The sequence below is a fragment of the Monopterus albus genome, unplaced genomic scaffold (genome assembly GCF_001952655.1).
Source record: "Monopterus albus unplaced genomic scaffold, M_albus_1.0 scaffold419.1, whole genome shotgun sequence".
NCBI classification, from domain to species: Eukaryota; Metazoa; Chordata; class Actinopteri; order Synbranchiformes; family Synbranchidae; genus Monopterus; species Monopterus albus.
In genome coordinates this window covers 177,621-196,654 of record NW_018128299.1, presented here as the reverse complement: position 1 = coordinate 196,654, position 19,034 = coordinate 177,621, and the positions used below count along the sequence as shown (strand labels likewise).

At 40.7% G+C, this 19,034-nt stretch overlaps 3 protein-coding genes across 12 annotated transcripts in view; 2 read left to right on the top strand and 1 right to left on the bottom strand.

Moving 5' to 3' along the window:
• Positions 1–3,107: 3,107 nt before the first annotated feature.
• Positions 3,108–13,601, top strand: tmcc1b (transmembrane and coiled-coil domain family 1b). Of its 10 annotated transcripts, none has more exons than XR_002273683.1 (10): positions 3,109–3,244; positions 5,771–5,944; positions 8,098–8,141; positions 8,882–9,656; positions 10,571–10,993; positions 11,483–11,967; positions 12,065–12,200; positions 12,280–12,641; positions 12,724–12,756; positions 13,184–13,601. XR_002273683.1 is itself a non-coding variant. In XM_020586721.1 (9 exons), exons 4-8 carry the CDS (start codon positions 9,057–9,059, stop codon positions 12,592–12,594), a joined length of 1,959 nt encoding a protein of 652 aa, XP_020442377.1. In that variant the 5' UTR covers positions 3,109–3,244; positions 5,771–5,944; positions 8,098–8,141; positions 8,882–9,056; the 3' UTR covers positions 12,595–12,641; positions 12,724–13,601. The 10 variants fall into 10 exon arrangements, 6 of the variants coding, with proteins under 6 accessions (XP_020442380.1, XP_020442377.1, XP_020442378.1 ...); XR_002273682.1 differs by having other exon boundaries at positions 13,154–13,601; XR_002273681.1 differs by having other exon boundaries at positions 12,280–12,756.
• A 2,371-nt stretch (positions 13,602–15,972) lies between these two features.
• On the bottom strand, positions 15,973–17,432 carry h1m (linker histone H1M). The gene is made up of 5 exons (XM_020586713.1): positions 17,268–17,432; positions 16,881–17,137; positions 16,694–16,802; positions 16,562–16,605; positions 15,973–16,288 (listed from the first exon to the last, which is right to left on the bottom strand). The coding sequence occupies exons 1-5, from the start codon at positions 17,362–17,364 to the stop codon at positions 16,043–16,045; spliced, it is 753 nt and encodes a 250-aa protein (XP_020442369.1). The 5' UTR covers positions 17,365–17,432; the 3' UTR covers positions 15,973–16,042.
• Positions 17,433–18,614: 1,182 nt separating this feature from the next.
• LOC109951928 (uncharacterized) overlaps positions 18,615–19,034 on the top strand; it is a 23,646-nt gene continuing 23,226 nt past the window's right edge. Inside the window, exon 1 of the mRNA XM_020586696.1 lies at positions 18,615–18,624. Within this exon, the coding sequence (XP_020442352.1) occupies positions 18,615–18,624 (10 nt within the window). The remainder of the gene's footprint in view (positions 18,625–19,034) is intronic.

Genomic DNA, 19,034 nt, shown 5'->3' with positions numbered 1-19,034 from the left:
AGATGAATTAATCATTGTTCTACACTCATTCGAGTGTAGAAAAGACAAGATGCATCATTACTGGCTTCTCCTACAACAGGTGTGTTGTGTCAAAGGTCTACATTGCAAGGCAGAAGTGTGATGTTTGAAGTAAACATGAATCCATGGTCCCAACACAACACATTTCACTTGCCTTCAAGTGAAAGTCTACTCCTGGCAAGTTACATAGAGGATCCTCTTGAATTTAAGCTCTGTGAGACAAATTTGTGTTTTGGGATATTTGGCTATATAAATAAAAATTGATTTGGTCAGACCTTTTAAAATCACTTACCAGTACAGAAGTGATGCGATGAAGCTCACTGAGTTGAACTGCATGACCTTTGTCTGTAGTGCCTGATTTTGTTTTGTATTAAAGCTACAATGAACAAAACATATCCTTTCGGCCCATGAATACTTGGATTTTTTGCGACATTTAATGTTGTGTCTGCTAAAAAAGGTCACATGTCATCAATGCAACATTTAGCACTTATCAATAAACTGAAATCTATCTTCTGAAAACAGTTCAGAAGATAGACTCTGCCCTTTTAGCAAAAAGGTGGCTTAATTTCATTGAAACAGGTTTACAAATGTATGCATCATCAATAGTTTAAAAGAAAGTCTTTGGTTAACATTTTAACAACTGCCAGATTCTGGCTTGAATATGTACATGACAATGAACATGTGAGGCTATATTGGTTTATATTGGGTAAAGATAACATAATGCACAGTAGGGTACTACCACTTACCAGTTGTAATAATACACAGGGCACCTTTAGACCTAATATAGCTATATGGCCCTCTACAGAGGATAGAAATGCATTATGTCTTTAGTGTGGTCATGTTCTGCAGTGTCTTTGTGCACATGCTGGAAGGGTAGAAACAAAACGGGGATATGCTCAGCAAAATAGTGGTTGGGTACTTTTTAAGGGTGATGCAACATGCCAGTTTTGAGTGAGCAAATGAATGAAGTAGAACATTATAAGACATAATATGCCAAGGCTGTCTGAATTCCTCAGATGGCAAACTGAATTTGTGCTTGTGTTTCCAGTATTGAACAGTTTGATGGCTGCAAATCTTAAGTGCATGCAATCACATGACTCTGAAAGGTCAAACAGGTCAGAGTTTCTCATTGTCTCCTGGATAGTGGTGCATTACACATGCAATTTTGGAAAATTGGCCAAATAATTCTGTGTACTTCTGTGTCAGGCAGGTGAGAGACCTCTTGCTTCTCTGTCTCATATGCCTCTAAATGTGGCTTCTCTGTGAAGCGGTCCCGCAGAGACCTTGTCTTGCAGAGATCTTGCTGTACCTTATTAAGGCTACCATGTTATTGTGCAAGTTAATATCATTTCACTTGTCAGTATTTACAGTATTTCATGAATGTGTTAAAATGAGTTGCAAAGCTGCATGTCTGACTCTAACTGTGCTTATGGATACTGCCCAAAAACAGTTGTGAAATTGCACTTGAAGTGTTTTCTGGATGGAATACACTCACTGCAGCCTACAACAGATGTGTTATGCATAGAGATCAAGGTATGGTGGGCCCTCTTGTGGTTAGAAATTGAAGCTAAAATGCAGACATGCTTTTGAGTTATCATTTCCTTTTAGGATGTGAAATACATACTCTCTCTTCTATGCACATGCCCTTCATTACTGAACAATAAAACTACTACTACTGTTAAAACAACTACACCTCTTAGTGATGGTGTTCAGTCCCACTGTGTCCTACACCACCTCCTCCTCCTCCTCCTGACACTAGCACAGAGGTTTTGACAACCACATCTTGCGCCCATAACTATGTATGATAGGAAGCCTCATGAATCCTAGCAGCCACAGTTTTCATCGCCACCTTAATATCCTTTCCTGCCATTCCCTGAAAGCCCACTGTCTTCAGTAGGTCATCCTCAAGATGTTCATAATCCCAACCTCATCCAGCAATGGAAAGCACAACCTGTGTATCCTCAGACCTACTAAATCCTTGTGTTGCATCCTCCTCCTAAGTAACCATCTCAAAGACAATATTCTCAAACTGCTTCTCCTGTCTCCATTTCAACAACCAGTGCAGTCACCACTCTAAAGCCTTCTGCTCAAAATTCCGTGTCATTATCCACACCCTTTATATGCAAATATATCATGTTCTTGAGCAGGCTACCATGCCTGAATTTCCTGATTCTCCAGCCACACCTTCTCCAAATCCAGCTCCATCTGGTCAACATGAATGTCAGCCTTTTAGCCGTACCATGCTTCCACCCTTCCCTTCTCATCAGAGTGATAAGAAGTTCTTCTCATCTTTTTATCTAAAGGATGTGTTTCATGTTTTGTCTTCCACCACTGCTCATAGATTTGGCTAGCAGAGCTGTAATAAACTCAAAGGATCCTTACGGAATAGTAATCAAGAATCATGTTACAGGGCAAGCAACCGACTTTGTTGTCATGCATTTAGCAAGAGAAATTCAAAATGTACATTTTTTGAGGAGACATAAAGGGCAAGTTTAGATACACAACTACCTGAATTTGTTTTTTTTTTTTTTTTTTTGCTGTCTGACAAGGTGAAAATGGTCCGTATTTGAAACTCTTGTAGTCTGTGGTAATTTACTGACATTTTCAGTAAGACTAGATAAATTAACAAACATGTCTCTGGATGATGCAGTACTGTTCAACAGCACCACAAACCACAAGTTCCAGAAGGACTATACAGTTGAATCAGTGGCTCTCTAAACCTTAACTGAATTTCCTAGCTGAATTTCTCTTTGGATATTAATAAAGTACTCAATCTATCTATCTCTAAAACATTTTGAACAAAACCTTAACATTATCATCACCTTCATGAAAACAAGGTTTATTGCAGGACTGTTGTATTTAGTTTGATGTACTTAATAAATTGCTGGCTGAATGTATGCGTCAGTAAAAATACCCCAAATGTATTAGTATTTGAAACGATACAGTACACTGTGACTCCCCCCCAGAAACTTTAATTCACAGACAAAATACTAAGGACATGACCCCAATGTCCTTATGTGTAGCTACAGTCTTTGCACAGGACTTTCCTATATTCAACGTGTAGCATATGAATCTGCAATTGGATGACCAGCATGGATCTGATAGGAGGGTGAGCTGTCTGCTACTCAGTTGTTCTGACGTCGAGCACGCTACCTGACGTCACCGTGGGAGTGTTCCGCCATCGGGAGAAATGAACGGTCATCAACACAATCCTCTGAGCGCCCATGTAAGTTGAAACCAGTAAAATACTCATTTTGTGCACTGGTCTATGAATGAAATGTGTTTCCATATGCTGTTCTCCTACCGGAACAAGGGTTACGGTTGATTAAAGTTGTTGATCTTATTGTCACTATCGCCAGGCGGTGCGCCTTGTGGCTAGCCATGGCTGAAGCGATTTTTTTAAGCTAGAGAGGCTAGCCAGCCTGCTAACTGACAGACAGGGTTAGTGGCCAGGCGTCCAGTAAGCGCCCGTTTTGTCAACCATGATACTCGGGATGGGCGATGTTAAGTACACTTACATATGTGTAATTGCGAATGGCGAGTTAGTGCTTATACGCATTTGTAAGTTAAGGGTTTAACTTTAGAGACAACACCCAGGCCTGACTGAGTGATGTTTTCACAGCGGTCAAACCAGGATCTGTGAAATAATTTGCGCTAGCGTTTCATTATGTAGCTGCCTCGGAACAATGTTGACTTCTTTAAATACAGTCTATGCTTTGTTCTTATTGTCCTGAGCTAAGCACTGGTTAACATTACCAAGCCAAGAGGAAACTTCTAGCTAATATAAAGCGACATTGGAGGAACTAGAGCACTAACGTTACGCCATCATGAAATTCAAGACGCTAAGGTGTGATTAAGAAAGCCTAGTGGGAGTATGTGACAGATGGCCACCCAATACCTCCAATCTAAACTCACCCAGTGTGTTTTGAGCTCCACTTGGATAGCCGTGTACTCAATCTGCACTTTAATGTTGGAGTCTGTGGTGATAAATGCAGCTGACATAGTAACGTCTGACTGGTGTCTATTGCCAGCAGCGGGCAGATCATTAATTGCCTGTACATACAGTAGCATAACACTGTGACCTCGCCTCGGACAACAACGCCGGTGTGCCCCGTAAAGTGAAATGAACGCCCCGCGGTGCACCACGTTAGCCTGGACTGCTAGCTAGGAGCAGACAAGCCATGAAAACGGAGCATTGATGTTTTACTTGTACTTAACACAACGGTTAGCACCACCTTTGAGTAAAACTATCATACATTGACGTTTTAATCAACTATATCTTACTGTTGTGTGTTTTAAAGCCCAGGTCTACGAAACGATGGCTAGCGAACTGCTAATTTCATCCCTTTCTTATCCCTAGCAAATATTTAACCATTGGGCTCTGGGTATAACCTTACTCATAAATACAGCTAAATATATATGTACATAATTTACTTTATCGCGTCTGCTTTTTTAACTTGACACATATGCATTACCACAGCCACACTACATGTAAGGACACCGACTATACCTGTAATCTATGAGTAATTCAATTAAATTAAGCTGCACCACAGCCACACTACATGTAAGGACACTGAGTACACCTGTAATCTATGAGTAATTGAATTAAATTAAGCTGTAACATTATGTTAAACCTCTTCTATCGAAAGTTTTTGTTTTGCTAATAGACCAGTCAAAATGAAACTTGACTGTTTGGCCAATATATGTTAATGAAGGAATGACCTCATGGGAATGCATTATGACTGTATGTTTGTACTCCAGCAGATAACATTGTGTATTTATATAGCTACCGTTTCTGTGTTCAGTTGTCACACTGCGGTATTTAACTAATCTGAAACTCTAAGACAGGCAAATGGTTCATGTCCTGTAGATATTCCTAAGGGGCCATTCAGCACTGTTAATTAACATTGAGCAATTAATTAAGCTAAAAGGCCTTGGGGCATGTGCTGGACAAAATGAAAACTTTTTTTCATGTTGCTATTTCAGTTATTAACTCGTAGACTTGTATGACCTTTTAAAAATGGCTGTATTGGTTTGTTTTTGAGGAATAATCAGTTCAAATATTAGCCTTAAATGTCAGTTTTTACATTGGGTCACATTGCACAAACTCTTTAAATACCAGATAAACAAAATACATCTAATATATTATTGCTTTATACACTTATTAAGGTTAATTTGTGAACAGCTGCCTGAATACACATTTAGCAGACATACATAAGCACTTCTTTCGATAAGTATTTCTGTGCGGTTGATGTTTATATGTCCAATATTCACTTCTCTTTTTGCTCTGTTTTCACCTGTGCTAACGTCTTCTGATATTTGGGCTAACTTTGTTTTTATGTTTGGCTGCTGAAACCAGCTGCATCCTGAAGCTGGAAACAGGGTCGATGAGCCTGGAATTTGCAAGCTCTTGTAAAATGTGTCATCAAAACATGTTTTTGTTTCTTGATTTATTTGGGTTCCCACTATTTGCCAGGAGTGAAACAGATATTGTGACTGGGCTCCACAAACACTGCTCTACAGCACCACTGGCGGATAAAACCCCCACAGAATAGCTTTAACATTTGGGACTGTTAATACTGTATAGATTAATGTTGAACTAACGCAGAACCACATTTTTATTCTTTAAAAAAATCCCAGCCATACAAATATCAAGCTTTTTGGGAAAGATAAATCTATGTGTCTTTGAACATGTTTATATTCCCTTTATAAGTTTCTAATGCTGTCTCCTGTTTGTTGTTTTTATTTGCAGCATGTTATTTTTCTAAACGCCCTTGGAAACAGCTGACTAAAGTTTGACAGCTATTCGACTAGATTTCATGTGGAAGAATAACCCAGAGAGTAGCGCTGGAAATTCACTTGGATTATTAAACCTTCTCTTGTGTTAATAGATGCACAAATCATCAGCTGATGACCACATCTTAAGGTATATTTATCTGAAGTCAGACTCTTGCTGTGTTGAGTCTCCCTCTATCTTAAAGAAAGCTCACCATCATTTGACTTTTATGTATTTATGCTGAACAGTGCTATTACTGTTTCCTACTATATATAGTATAGAATTTATTAAATTAATTTCATTTTCACTCGCATTGTCCTATACAGTATTGTTTTCATAGATAAAACTACAAACAAATCATCAAAACATAATCATGAGTGATTTAGGTGGGAACATGTAGAGTTACTAGAATAATGCATCTAGGTCTATGCCGTAGCAGCGTGTCTTTAACACAAGTAAACTCTGAAATGTTGTAGACGTGCACAGCCCTCTGTAGATGGTGTGACCTTGGAGCACTGCACGCACGGGGAGTGATAGGCAAATGTTGGCTGACCCACTTTAAAGAGGAGACTTTGCCCTTGGATGCTATTGTAGTTATCATTGTCGATGAAGGATAATATTCCATGTTTATGTGGAGCATTTGTCTCTGTGTTTTATCTTGTGTTTTGAGCTTACAAAGCATTACAATGAATGACTGAGTGGCCATACCTCTACGATCAGTTGGTTCAGGTTCAGGAGATGTGATTGCAGAGTTCCTGTTTCATATAAGATGAGAGTTATAGATGAGGCTTAGTGATATGGAATGAAAATCAGAGGGTCAGTACTTTGAATGTGCACCAGTGAGTTTTAAAGCAGTGGCCATGAAATCCTGCATAGTACTCTCAGGTGTGTAGCCAACACTGGCAACAAAGACTGTATAAATAATTACAGTAAGTGAACAGTAATGCAATTTTGCAAAGTACGTTGATCAGCAAGAGTGCAGTTAAGGATGTTCTTTTCATTATTGAATTATTCCATATCACCTACTTTTAAACAAAGTGCTTTCTTATCCAACACTGCAGGTCTAACAGCAGGACCGACACTGAGTCACTGTAACACTAATGGAGCATTTCATAGTGACTTTGGCACTAGATTGTAGTTCTGGCTTTTTAAGTGATACTTAGTATTTCTGCTGAGTCATGAAATCATTTTTTTTTGTTTGTCCTCAAAGTAATGCATGTACTATGTGGTCAGACCCATCACTTTCAGCTTTGATTATTTTCTCTAAAGCTCAGTGAAACACAGACCACACTATACTTTGTAAAACAGCCTGTTTGGGTGCTTGAATACTAAAGGGTTGAGGGGATAATTACAAACTTGCACCTAAATAAACAGTATTCATGTCTTTTTGAAAAGCAACAAGGGCTTTAATGATGTACCGCAAATTACATAACCATTAAGGTTCTATTTAACAATATGAATCTGTGATTAAAATGCATGTTGTGCCAATAAAACCTTCCAGTTTAGGTTTTGCTGCTGAAGCCCAAGACAGCCAATGTTTTGGTTTTGATTCCATGTGATTGAAACATGCAGAGGCATTGCAGGACCGGTGGGGCTGTGCATGATACTAGCATGAGAATAGCTTTGCTTATTGAAGCTAAAATACTGATTTTGACAAAATGAGTGATTTTTATGTTACGTTACATATCTTTGTATGTGAACAGGAGAATTTATAATAATAACATCTGTCTGTCCTTAGGATTTGAGATAATTAAAATGTTTTTAAACAAGTAGTATCACAATCATAAGCACTATAAAAAGTCTATTCAAAGATAGCATGCATATTTGTTGGATCAGTGGGTCTAGAAGAAAAGCAGGACAGGAGCATATTTCTCCCACATCCCCCTGTGTGCTATGATTGAGTTGTAGTGACAGCTCCTTAGAGCAGCTGAGCTGTGTTCATACAGTACCACATTTGTTTCTATGGGTGCATTATTACAACTATCATGTTAATGCCATGCATGCTGTAATATAATAGTTTCCATGGCTCTTTATGCATCAACCTTCTGCTGGTTCTTACAGTTGTAAACAGAAGTCCATTAGGCCATTGACAATTTCTCACGATCAGCATGTTCAAGCTTTTACGTCTCGTCTGTTGTAGTTTTCCATTACATATCCATTATCGCCAGTAATTACTGAGTTAAAGGTTTTTCTTCAAGTCTATTTTTTGTGGAATGTAATGCAGTCATAGATTTTTTATTTAATTCTTTTATGTTGAATGGGGCATATTATTTAGGTTTTGTTTGTATCTCTGCTTCATTTAGCCAGTCCTGATTTGTGAGTCAGAAGCAGAGAGGCTGAGCTGATGGTAAGTTCCGTCACACTCTATTTTACCCCCTCTCTTGCTTTCTTTCTCACTGTCCCATTGTGTGTTGGTAAACCAAAAGGGTTTTCATCTAAGCTGTTATCTGAGATCCAAACATTTTGAGAGGTCCTTCACATTATAGGATTGTAATAAGAGAGGAGTCTGCTGTGGATCGCTGAACATCTTAATCAGAGGAGATTTAGAAAACAGTCACTGTCCATTTAGAATTTTATTTACATGTTTCACACTGTGGAATGTTTGTTAGCATTATTTTAACACTCGATTAATAAGTTCTACAATGAATGCTTTCTGAAATGTAATTATTCATTAATCCTGCTTTTGTACTGTTGGCCTTGAATACTCAGAACTAAACAATGGAAAGTTCACAAACAGCCTCAACCTTCATCGTGTTTTTATATAACAAACTTTGACATTTCAGAAACTGTTCTCAAGTTCTTGTTTATTTTCTAGACCTTGTGTTTTTTGCATTACCGGGTTGGCACCGTCAGACATGCCACAAGCTGTTGTTATTTAGTAGAGTAAAACAATCATGAATTGTTTGCAGAAATTTCTGTTTGGATAGAACTAAGAGGAAACCTTCATATATTGTGCTAAAAAAAGTGGTCATGTGTGTGCCAACCCTTATTATGTTGCTTAGTGTTTGTTTATATTCTGCTGCTGTCTGTTATGTTCATCGCTCACTGCTGCATGTCGTAATACGTTTTATTTTCCTTTTGTGGTAGACAAGCATGATAGTGAGCCAAGCCACTGATGCATGCCCACTCAAAAGGCCCAACTGAGCGGCATCCCCTCTGCTTCCCGGCTTTCAACCAGCCTCTCAGAGGGGGGGTGTCGACGGGGCGTAGCTAGTCCCCTGCACCCCCAAGTAGAACCTCACTGTGAAACTGGAGGTCTCTGATGGATCAGGGTAGTAGTGAGCAAAGTCCAGAGGAGCCGGACACAGGCCGAGCAGAGACGGAGGTCGGCAGGAGGGCGTCAGAGTCAGAGCACGGCTTGTCCAAAATCACCCACAATGCCCTAGAGAACATGGGAGCGTTGGGCCATGGCCTGAAGCAGTTCTTCCAGCCACAGCGCCGACGCTCCTCCGTTTCCCCACATGACTCCGCCACGTCCTGCACGGGTGCCCCTCCCTCCGAACCCACTGATGTAGGGTCAGACGTAGGGGATGCTCCTGCCTCCTTTGCTGTCCCTTTGGATTCTGACAACCCTGCTGCTTCCGCCCCTCCCGCAGCTCTGAGTCGTGTTCTGCAGCAGATCCGAGGTGCTCCGCCAATAATGAAGCGAGGCACCAGCCTGCAGAGCCGCCGCAGCAAGACAGGGGCCGTTGGGGATCCTCCCCAGAAAGGTAGCCCACAGATCCACAGGCGCAGCACCCATGAGGCCCTGCTGCAGGCTGGACGCCCTCGCTCCTCCTCAACCACAGATACACCAAGCAGTCCAGCCCTAGCTGACATGCTGCTGACCTCTGGTTACCATTCCACTGAGGAGCCTGACAAGGTGAGTGGCTCCATCCTGTCAGATGGTCCACGGTGAGACATAAACCATGGTCATGAAACAGCACATTCTTTACACTGCAGTGTTATCCAAACCCAAATCCTCAAATGTTTTGTTTTATTCAAATGAATACAGAGACAGTAATCATCATGAAACTTTGTTTTAGAATGACCACCAACATTCAGTGAAACTCCTCTATTTAAGAAAACTAGTTGATACAGGCAAATAATTTAAAAATTCTTAGCAAAACACTCTATAACAAAATATGGTCTTTTAAAAAAAATACATTCCTGAAAGTTTTTAATTTTATGTATTTCTTTATTTGCTATTTGTTTAGCCATCAGGCATAAAACATTGAGATTCAAATCATAAAACAAGAAGATGTGCACTCGTGAGAAAACAAATGCATTATATTTGTTTACAACCCAGTGGCTTTGTATCTGTAAAAATAAAAGACAAAACAGACTCAGCGCTAATGTCTGGGTTGTATATATTGAAGAAACATCTTAAAAGGTTGTTAATGGGTTACATGCTCCTGGATGAACCAGTGAATGGGGAGATGAGCTGTCAGTGGTGTAAGGTCACCATGTGCTTCAAGCCTTTCTGCCTTTCTATATTTAGCTCTCTCTGTACTTACAGTCTGAGAAGGCTTGATGGACTTAACAAGCTCAAACGTGTGATGTTTTTTTTGGGGGGGGGGGTTGTCCTCCTCAATGTTCACAGGAATCAGGAAACAATCTTTAGACCAGTAGTGTACAAGTGAAATGTACAGTAGATATAGTGACCCTCACTTCTTCAATTAAAATTATAAATGAAAAGAGAAAACGTTCTTGTATTCACGCTCCGGCAGCACAACATTTAAATTGACTAAACTGTGATCTCAGAGACATTTAAGATATTCTGTTTATTTCTTTCAGCAGCTGGATCATTATGACAGCTCAGGCCCTGCTATATCACCCAATGCCCTACCTTACGGTGCAGACGGTTATGATGTAGTTGACAGTACCCCTGACCCCCATCGAACTAAGCAGGCCATTGCCCAGCTACAACAGAAAATCCTCAAGCTCACAGAGCAAATCAAGATTGAACAAACTGCTCGTGACGACAACGTGGCTGAATACCTGAAACTTGCTAATAATGCAGACAAACAGCAGAGTGCACGGATCAAACAAGTGTTTGAGAAGAAGAACCAAAAGTCAGCTCAGACTATCCAGCAATTGCAGAGGAAGTTGGAGCACTACCACCGGAAGCTTCGTGACGTGGAGCACAACGGCATCCCTCGCCAGCCCAAAGATGTTTTCCGAGACATGCACCAGGGCCTGAAAGATGTTGGCGCTAAGGTGTGTTCTTTTACTGTTTCATGTCATACAACAGACATTTGACTTGCTTAACACAGGTGTAACCAATAACATTATTAATGGCCGCATAGCAGAGTAGTGCCAGTTCAACTGGAGGTAGAAATGCTTAGACTTGGATAACAAATAGCTCACATGGCAGGTTAATTTGTCTAGTACTGTAACTTTCTGGCATCTTTTAATGTAGCCTGTGCATTTTGTTCAAAAGTTTTCCAAATGAAGAGACAGCAGTTTGTTTGCCAGTTGTCAGAAATAGGGATGCATTTTCAACCCTGAATACTGGAAGCTGAATACTGCATTGGTGGCACATTGATATTAGGATAGCCACACCGAATGGCAAAGCACAATGCCTACTGGACATTCCCACTGTAAACACTACCCAGCACCATCCATTCCCTTTATTAATCCAGATGTCATAGTTGGTGGCATTTTGACATTACAGAATGAGTATTGACCGGATCTTGTTCATTACAGGTGACAGGTGGTCTCTCCAGCTTCTCTCAAGCCACTCACTCTGCAGCTGGAGCTGTTGTGTCCAAGCCAAGAGAAATCGCTTCCCTCATCCGCAACAGGTTTGGTAGCGCTGATAACATAGCATCCCTGAAAGATTCTCTGGATGAAACCCAAGGAGATGAGGGTGTCGGCCCTGGGGGTACACGGGCCCTGGGGACAGGGCACCTGCAGTCCAGCCCGAAGTATGGCAGTGATGATGACTGTTCTAGTGCTACATCGGGCTCTGCAGGAGCCAATAGTACTACTGGGGGCCCTGGAGGCCCTCCTAGCTCCAAGGGCAATACTCTTGATCATGCCCAGGCCTCAGGCTTTGATGCTATACTCAGTGAAATCCAAGAGCTCCGGGAAAATCAAGGTCGACTTGAGGAGTCCTTTGAAAGCTTAAAAGCCCACTATCAACGGGACTACACAGTGATCATGGAGGCACTGCAAGAGGAACGATACAGGTAGTATATCATATCCTATAGAGTACAGTAGAGTAATTTGGTGCGGTTAGAAAGGAAACATCATTTGAAGTGTTCTGTTGTTGTCACTATTTGACAGGTGTGAACGTTTAGAAGAACAACTCAATGACTTGACGGAGCTGCACCAGAATGAAATTCTGAACTTGAAACAGGAACTAGCCAGTATGGAGGAGAAGATTGCTTACCAGTCTTATGAAAGAGCAAGGGACACTCAGGTAAATATCACCAGAATACATGTCATGTTTCTGCTTTGTCAGTAGGTATTTCACTGACAGTTTTATCTCTGACCTGTAGGAGGCACTGGAAGCATGTCAGACACGTATATCCAAAATGGAGCTGCAGCAGCAGCAACAGCAAGTGGTACAGCTGGAGGGTCTGGAGAATGCCACAGCACGAACTCTTCTTGGCAAATTAATCAATGTACTGTTAGCTGTCATGGCAGTACTTTTGGTCTTTGTGTCCACGGTGGCTAACTGTGTCGTTCCCTTAATGAAAACACGCAGCCGCACACTTTCTACGCTGCTCCTTGTAATTCTCCTCGCCTTCCTCTGGAGGCACTGGGATGCTATTTCAGAGTATCTGCATCGCTTTCTTCTGCACCCCAGATGACCGGCTTTGAGAAGCTCATTTAAATGATGAAAGGACAGAGGGTTTAGGTCTGATCTCTAAATGAGGGACGTTGGCCTATACAGGGAGTTGAATCTCAATAGTCTGACCTTTTTTTTTCTTCTTCAGCAGCTTCTCAAAACGCTCAAATGGATTCCATCAGAGGTTTGTCACTTTCACTTTCTGAAATGTGTTTTGAGAAGAACAAAACAAATTAAGGGGAGAAAGAGTTGGATGTTTGGCATTGACAAAATATTATTGGTGCAATTCTGGCACAAGCACATACACTAAGGGTGAAAGGGGCTTAGGTGAAGGAGGGCCTGAGAAACTGCACACTTTGTCTCTTATTGAATTTGTTTACATGTGGAAACTGCATTGTTTCTCCACAGAAGAAATTGTAATTTAAAGTTTTATTACCTTAGAGCTGATTCAAGTAGTATTGTTTTGAAGTCACTGTTATTTTTAAGACAACTGATTGGTGGCTGTTTATTTTAACTGTAATGAGCTGTGCTTTACTTATTTGGTTGTCCATTCTTTGTTGTTACCATTCTGTTTTTTTCAGTTTGTCCTTCCTTGCCTCCTCACATTTCAGCTTGAGACTAACACCACCTCTTTCCGCTCACTACGACGAAGAACGGGGTGCTTGCACATCAGCTACATTGCTCTGGAACCAGACTTGTCACTGGATCAAATTTTAATGGGTTATTGACCTGTTCCTTTTCGATATGTGAAGTCAGTAACACTGGTTTTGCCACAACCAGGCTATTATAGGGAACTTTGAGGTTAGAATTGCAGCTTTGCCCTCTGCACCAACTGGATTCTACTATCCTGGTGGTTTTTCCCCACTGCAGAAGAATAATCTATGAACTGAGCTACATACTTGAAGAGCGGCTAAGTGCTCAAAGACTCAGTGCTTCCGTACTGTTTCTATTAGTGACAATGAAATGGTAATACTTTTTAGTTTTTTTAGTTTTTAAAGACAAATAAACTTGCTGTTTTAAAAGGTGAAATTTAAAGTAATGCATTTGTCTCTAGTGTCAAAAGCACAAAATATTCATTATACACATGAAAAGCCTTTTGTCAGGGTCACTTGGTACAGTTGCTGGTCATGTCAAATATACTGTTAAGGGAGTAGTGTACGTCACAGGTTTCATGAATAGTTGTAAGTGTGAAGCTTTAACTTGTAAGAGAAAACATTTAACTGCCTCTGTGCATGGCTAAATTTATTGCAAGTGACAATAAGGAACCATTTGCCAACAACAAAGCCAACAGGGGAGTTGTTGGTAGTGATGTGGATAGATCCCTGAAATTGACACTTTAGTCCCAGTAGTTCCTGTCCTAGGATTTCCATGTTAAACACAAAACCTAAAGTAGATTAGTTTAGGGTTAAACATCGCTTATTTTCAGAATTACTCTGAAATGGCAGCCTGTTGCATCTAGAGAATCACCACTTTGTATACTCAGCCTGAAAAGGGAGACTCAAAATAGGCCAAGGCCTGATTTTGGCATCTTGAGGAAAAGTATTAAGCAGTCACCCTGTAAAACATGTAAGAAAAAACTCAAATGTAAAGTTATAAAATATATTCAGGACACAAAACGTTCCACATCATATACACACTTGGTTAATTGGTACACCAAGCACCATGATTAGCACCTTACTTTCATTGAAGTGATAGTTTTGTTTTTGAAAGTAGTGAGTCAACTGTGTTGGCATGAGGGTGCAATGCCAACCAGATGTACTGTATTACTGGTGTTGCCCCATTTACAGTATATGTGAGGCCAGTCGGACTATACGAGTGATGTGACGTTCCGTATCGAGGCTTTGAAGCGTGTGCCGAGTACGGGAGGGGGCGTTTCCGCGATGCGCGTATCGAGGCTTGCGTCATTTAGGGGAGGAGCTGAAAATGATGACGTCCGAAGCCTCGCTGCCGGGCTGTACCACGTGACTGATTCAGGAAGTGGTTCGGATTTTGCCGCGAGTTTTGACAGCGATATAAACCCCTTAGGCTCCATTCAAAATGTGGGTGTTTGATGGAGAGTTGCGGTCAGTGACAGTTTGGATAGAGGTAGAGACAGTTTGGAGAGAGGTAGAGATAATTTGGAAAGAGTTTGGAGATTTAGGAGAGTGAGGAGAGAATGGAGCCAGCTAAGAAGAGGAAGATGTCCCCTGTGTGGGAACATTTTGATCTCATTCCTCCCAACAAGGTACTATTGTTATTCCATTTGAGTTGCATTTATATGAACTGTTAAACTCACAAAACTCTTATTTCTTAGGTAACAACCTGTGGCGTCGCCTGGATGACAGCATCAGGCAGACACAAACACAAAACGTGATAGCAGACACAAATATTGAGGTCCAACGCTACATGATGGAGCCAAATATTGGAAGGCTGGAGGACCCCCTTCAATACTGGGAGACAGAAATATGTCTATCCCCATTTATATAAGTTAGCAGTGGCATTCTTGTGTACGCCTGCCTCATCTGTGCTCTGTGAGCGGGTGTTTTCCAAAGCAGGAGAAATAGTCAAAAAAAAGAAATCGCCTAAGACCTGCCACAGAAACTGGTTTTAAATAAAAACCAATGATGTGTCCCCTAAACCATAATCACTGGCCATACCTCAAAGTTACAAAAGCACAATCATTGTCCATACCCCAACCACCCTCACCGTAATCATTTCCAAATAATCATTTTCCATACTGCCAGTATATACACACTATGTCATCACTACAATATACATGTTTTGCGTACTTTATTGTGCTGAGAGTTTGTCACAGGCTTTCTGCAAAATGACAAAAGCACAATCATTGTCCATACCCCAACCACCCTCACCGTAATCATTTCCAAATAATCATTTTCCATACTGCCAGTATATACACACACACAATACTGTCATCACTACAATATACATGTTTTGCGTACTTTATTGTGCTGACAGTTTGTCACAGGCTTTCTGCAAAATGCCACACACTTCAAATTCATGCCAACTGATATGGTTGCATCCAGTAGATGTCCTACTAGAGCAAATGAAGCTTCGCGCTGGAGTGAACCAATTGGATGAAAGGCTTCATCTGCCCATCACTAGACTATACTCTTGTATATTACATACACTTCAACAGCAGAGACATTCAAAGTGGCTGTACAGGTGAACAGCTCAAGGTGGTTAAAAACTGACCATTCCTGAAAGATGATATTGTGTTAACTGCATTAGTTAAATCTAGGGGATAGTGCTGAATCTCAGACCTTGTTTGAATGCTGCGAAGTCTGCATGAAATTACTCTTATGATGTACAGCAGGCTGCTTTGTACAGCCACTACAGCTAGCCATGTTGAAGCTCAAATATTGTCCTGACATAAGCAGAATGATATTACAAATGCTAAGACTTACACATGCACCCAAAAGTTAAGATTTTATTTCAAGACAGTATAAACCCCTTCCAGATATAAAAACAATTTACTCTGTGGTCTTCTTCCCTCTTTTTCCAGTTGCTTTAGATGCAGGCGCATCACCATCTGCTTTAGCAGCCTTGCTCCGTGATGCCTTTGGCCCCTTGGTAGTCTTTGCAGCCTTGGTTTTGGAGCTGCCCTCACCATCCTTTTGTGCTGCAGCAACTTTAGCTTTTGGCTTCTTTGCTGGGGGAATTTTTGGGGCAGCGGCAGCATCTTCGTCGGTCATTGACTTCTCTGAAGGGTTTGAGTCCTTCACAAAAGGAAAGAGTAAGAGACAAGGCTGTAGCCAGAATCTTAAAAGATCAATTCCAAACAAATGCATATGATTAGCCATCATGTTCTACAAACACAGGACATGCCATAAGAGCAAGTAGGCCATGCCCGGCCACTGTAAGCATGTTTTGTGCCCTAGAATTTTAGAACTAGTAAAAAGCCATTCTTCCAGGAATCAAGTTAATTGTGCATTTCCCCACAAAAATATACCCTGGTGAGCATTCAGAGGACAGTAGACAGTGTCTGTCACCTTGGATTTCGTTTGGTCGCTGGTAGGCTCTTTCTTCAGCGCACCTTTATTAAAAAAAAAGGTGTAAATAAAGGGATAAAGAACAAGGCAAACCTTGGATTATTGGTTGCACAGATTCACCATTTGTTATACCTGCTTTCTTGGGCTTCTTGGCTCCGTCTTTGGCTGGTTTTGGAGGGTTCTGCACATTTGGATCAACGTTCTCGGTTTTTGTCTTTGGTTCCTTTGCTTTTGGTGCCAGCTTAAACCAGAAGGCAAAAGTCTGATTAATAAACTATCCTACTTGACCTTTCATGATGCTGTAAACTAGGCATCTTACCCTAAATTTTCCCATTGCGCCTGTAGTGCTAGTTGAGTTGGCAGGCCGCGTCAACGTGCCGTCCTCGATTCCTTTTTTCAGGGTTCTACGCACCAAGTGCTTCAACCTCACTAAATCCACTGAAGGGTATTTGTGTTTAATATAGTTTTGTATTGCTTGAGAAGAAAGCCCTTTGCGCGTGTCCAACTCTTTAAGTGCCTCTCTCACCATTACGGCTGTGGACGGATGAGCTGCCAGTTTGCGCAGAGTCGCAGCATCTAGGGATAAAACGGTGCATTTATACATTTGTGGAGAAAGATGGATTTAATGTCGGCTACACAGCTTTAATAATCAGTAATGGTCTTAAATGGCCACATGTCCCTGACTCACTATCATTTGCGTACAGACCTGTTGGCTTCTCAGCCTTCTCATTCACCGGAGCATCGCTGGAGGATGGCACAGGCGGATCAGCAGTGTCCGTTGCTGCTGGCTTTTTAGGAGGCATTATTAAAAAGAACAAAATACAAAAAAAGTCCCAGGTTATGTTAAGTTTAAAAAGCAATATGCCACAACCAGCGCTTCCGTATTTATGCAGTTGCTGCCAGTTTCCTGAGACCAGGTGAATCCACTTGCAGCAGGTGCAATCCATTACGGCTGCAAATTAAAGACACTGGGAATCACGGCGACAGACATCCTCCAACTTCTGCTGGTACGTTTGAATTTATTATCTTTTAACTTGTCTTGTTTCCGCAACAAATGCCAATCGATCTTTTGGAGTATTTCACTAAAACAGCGTGTGGAAACACCGTCCAATTTCATAAGTCTCCAAACTGTCAAAAACATTAAAGTGGTGGATTAACAATGATCAGGCTGAAGGCGCACAAACCAAATCTCTCACTGTCAGATCTAGATGGGTTTCTACTTCTTATCAGATAACAAAAGTGTAGAAGTGGCTTCCATATTGGTGTTTTTGTCGCCTTCACAGCGCTCAAACGTTCTTGATCTGAATGGGGTTAAACTTGTGTACACACAGCTCAGTCATGCAGTATCTGTCTTATTTACTGTAAATTCCTTTTGGCCCTATAGGCTGACACGAAGGGACTGATACTGTACCTTAATTTCATAAATACAGGCTATTTGAAAAAAAGCATACAAATTGCTGAAACGAATAATCCTTAATTTCATAAATACAGGCTATTTGGACAAAAAAAGCATAAAAATTGCTGAAACGAATCAGTTCTAATGAAATGAAATGTTAGTATAATGCTGGAGATTAGTTTGGCAGTGAAATGTACCGGAGCATACTAATACAGCACATTTAGAATGATTTTGAATTGTTTATTTTGATAAATAAATACAGATAAAAGGGCCACAATTGATCAGCATAAGAATTTGCATGGAGTTTTTCCTCATCAAAAAATCTGAGTATAACATTTAGAACTGTCCAGTCTGCATAAATTGATGTGTAGTAGATTACAGTAGATACACGAGCCTGTCCTCGTTCCAGGGCGTCAAATTCTGACGATGTATGAAGTACCTTTTTGGTTTTCAATACAGTGTTCACTCACAGTTATGTAGTCAAAACCCAGAGTGTCCTATATGGAGGCCAAAGACACCCTTTAGCTTCAGTACTTCATTCTTGGGGCGTCAAATATTGACACCCTGGAAATAAGGACGTGTTTTGTTGCAGGTTTAACTCTCACTGCCACAGCAGTTTGACCTCTGCTCACACACCCCCTGATCCAGCATCTGGTAATGATCAAAGGTGAACCTAACTTCTAATTACTGCATAAAAATGTACAGACAAAATGTACAATAAAAGGTACAGACCCTTTACAGTATTGAAGTTATACCAAATATAAACAGTGGGTATTTTTGTGTATGTTTGGTTTACAAATATTACAATAAATATTAAGCACTTATTTGTTTTATTCATAAAATAGCTTATTTACAACAAAATGCTTTACAACAAAACAAAGATACCACTCAATACATATTTACGTACAACTGATAAACTCTCTGTTACTAATCCAGCCAAATGACATAGGAGGTCATTGTACAGCCATAGATATGTAACTGTAAATGACACCAAACAAATGAAATCCTGAACAGCCACTTGGTCGTGCACGTTCTGTTAAAGTGTTTGAACTGACATAACACGCCATCACAGGTACA

Excerpts from the sequence above, each read along its gene's own strand:
- tmcc1b (XM_020586723.1), top strand. The coding sequence starts at position 9,057 with ATGGATCAGGGTAGTAGTGAGCAAAGTCCAGAGGAGCCGGACACAGGC. Across the intron at positions 9,657-10,570 it reads CCACTGAGGAGCCTGACAAG|CAGCTGGATCATTATGACAG; the intron begins GTGAGTGGCTCC and ends TATTTCTTTCAG. Across the intron at positions 12,201-12,279 it reads AAAGAGCAAGGGACACTCAG|GAGGCACTGGAAGCATGTCA; the intron begins GTAAATATCACC and ends TCTGACCTGTAG.
- h1m (XM_020586713.1), bottom strand. The coding sequence starts at position 17,364 with ATGCCTCCTAAAAAGCCAGCAGCAACGGACACTGCTGATCCGCCTGTG. Across the intron at positions 16,606-16,693 it reads CAAGAAGCCCAAGAAAGCAG|GTGCGCTGAAGAAAGAGCCT; the intron begins GTATAACAAATG and ends TTTTTAATAAAG. Across the intron at positions 16,289-16,561 it reads GCGACCAAACGAAATCCAAG|GACTCAAACCCTTCAGAGAA; the intron begins GTGACAGACACT and ends CCTTTTGTGAAG.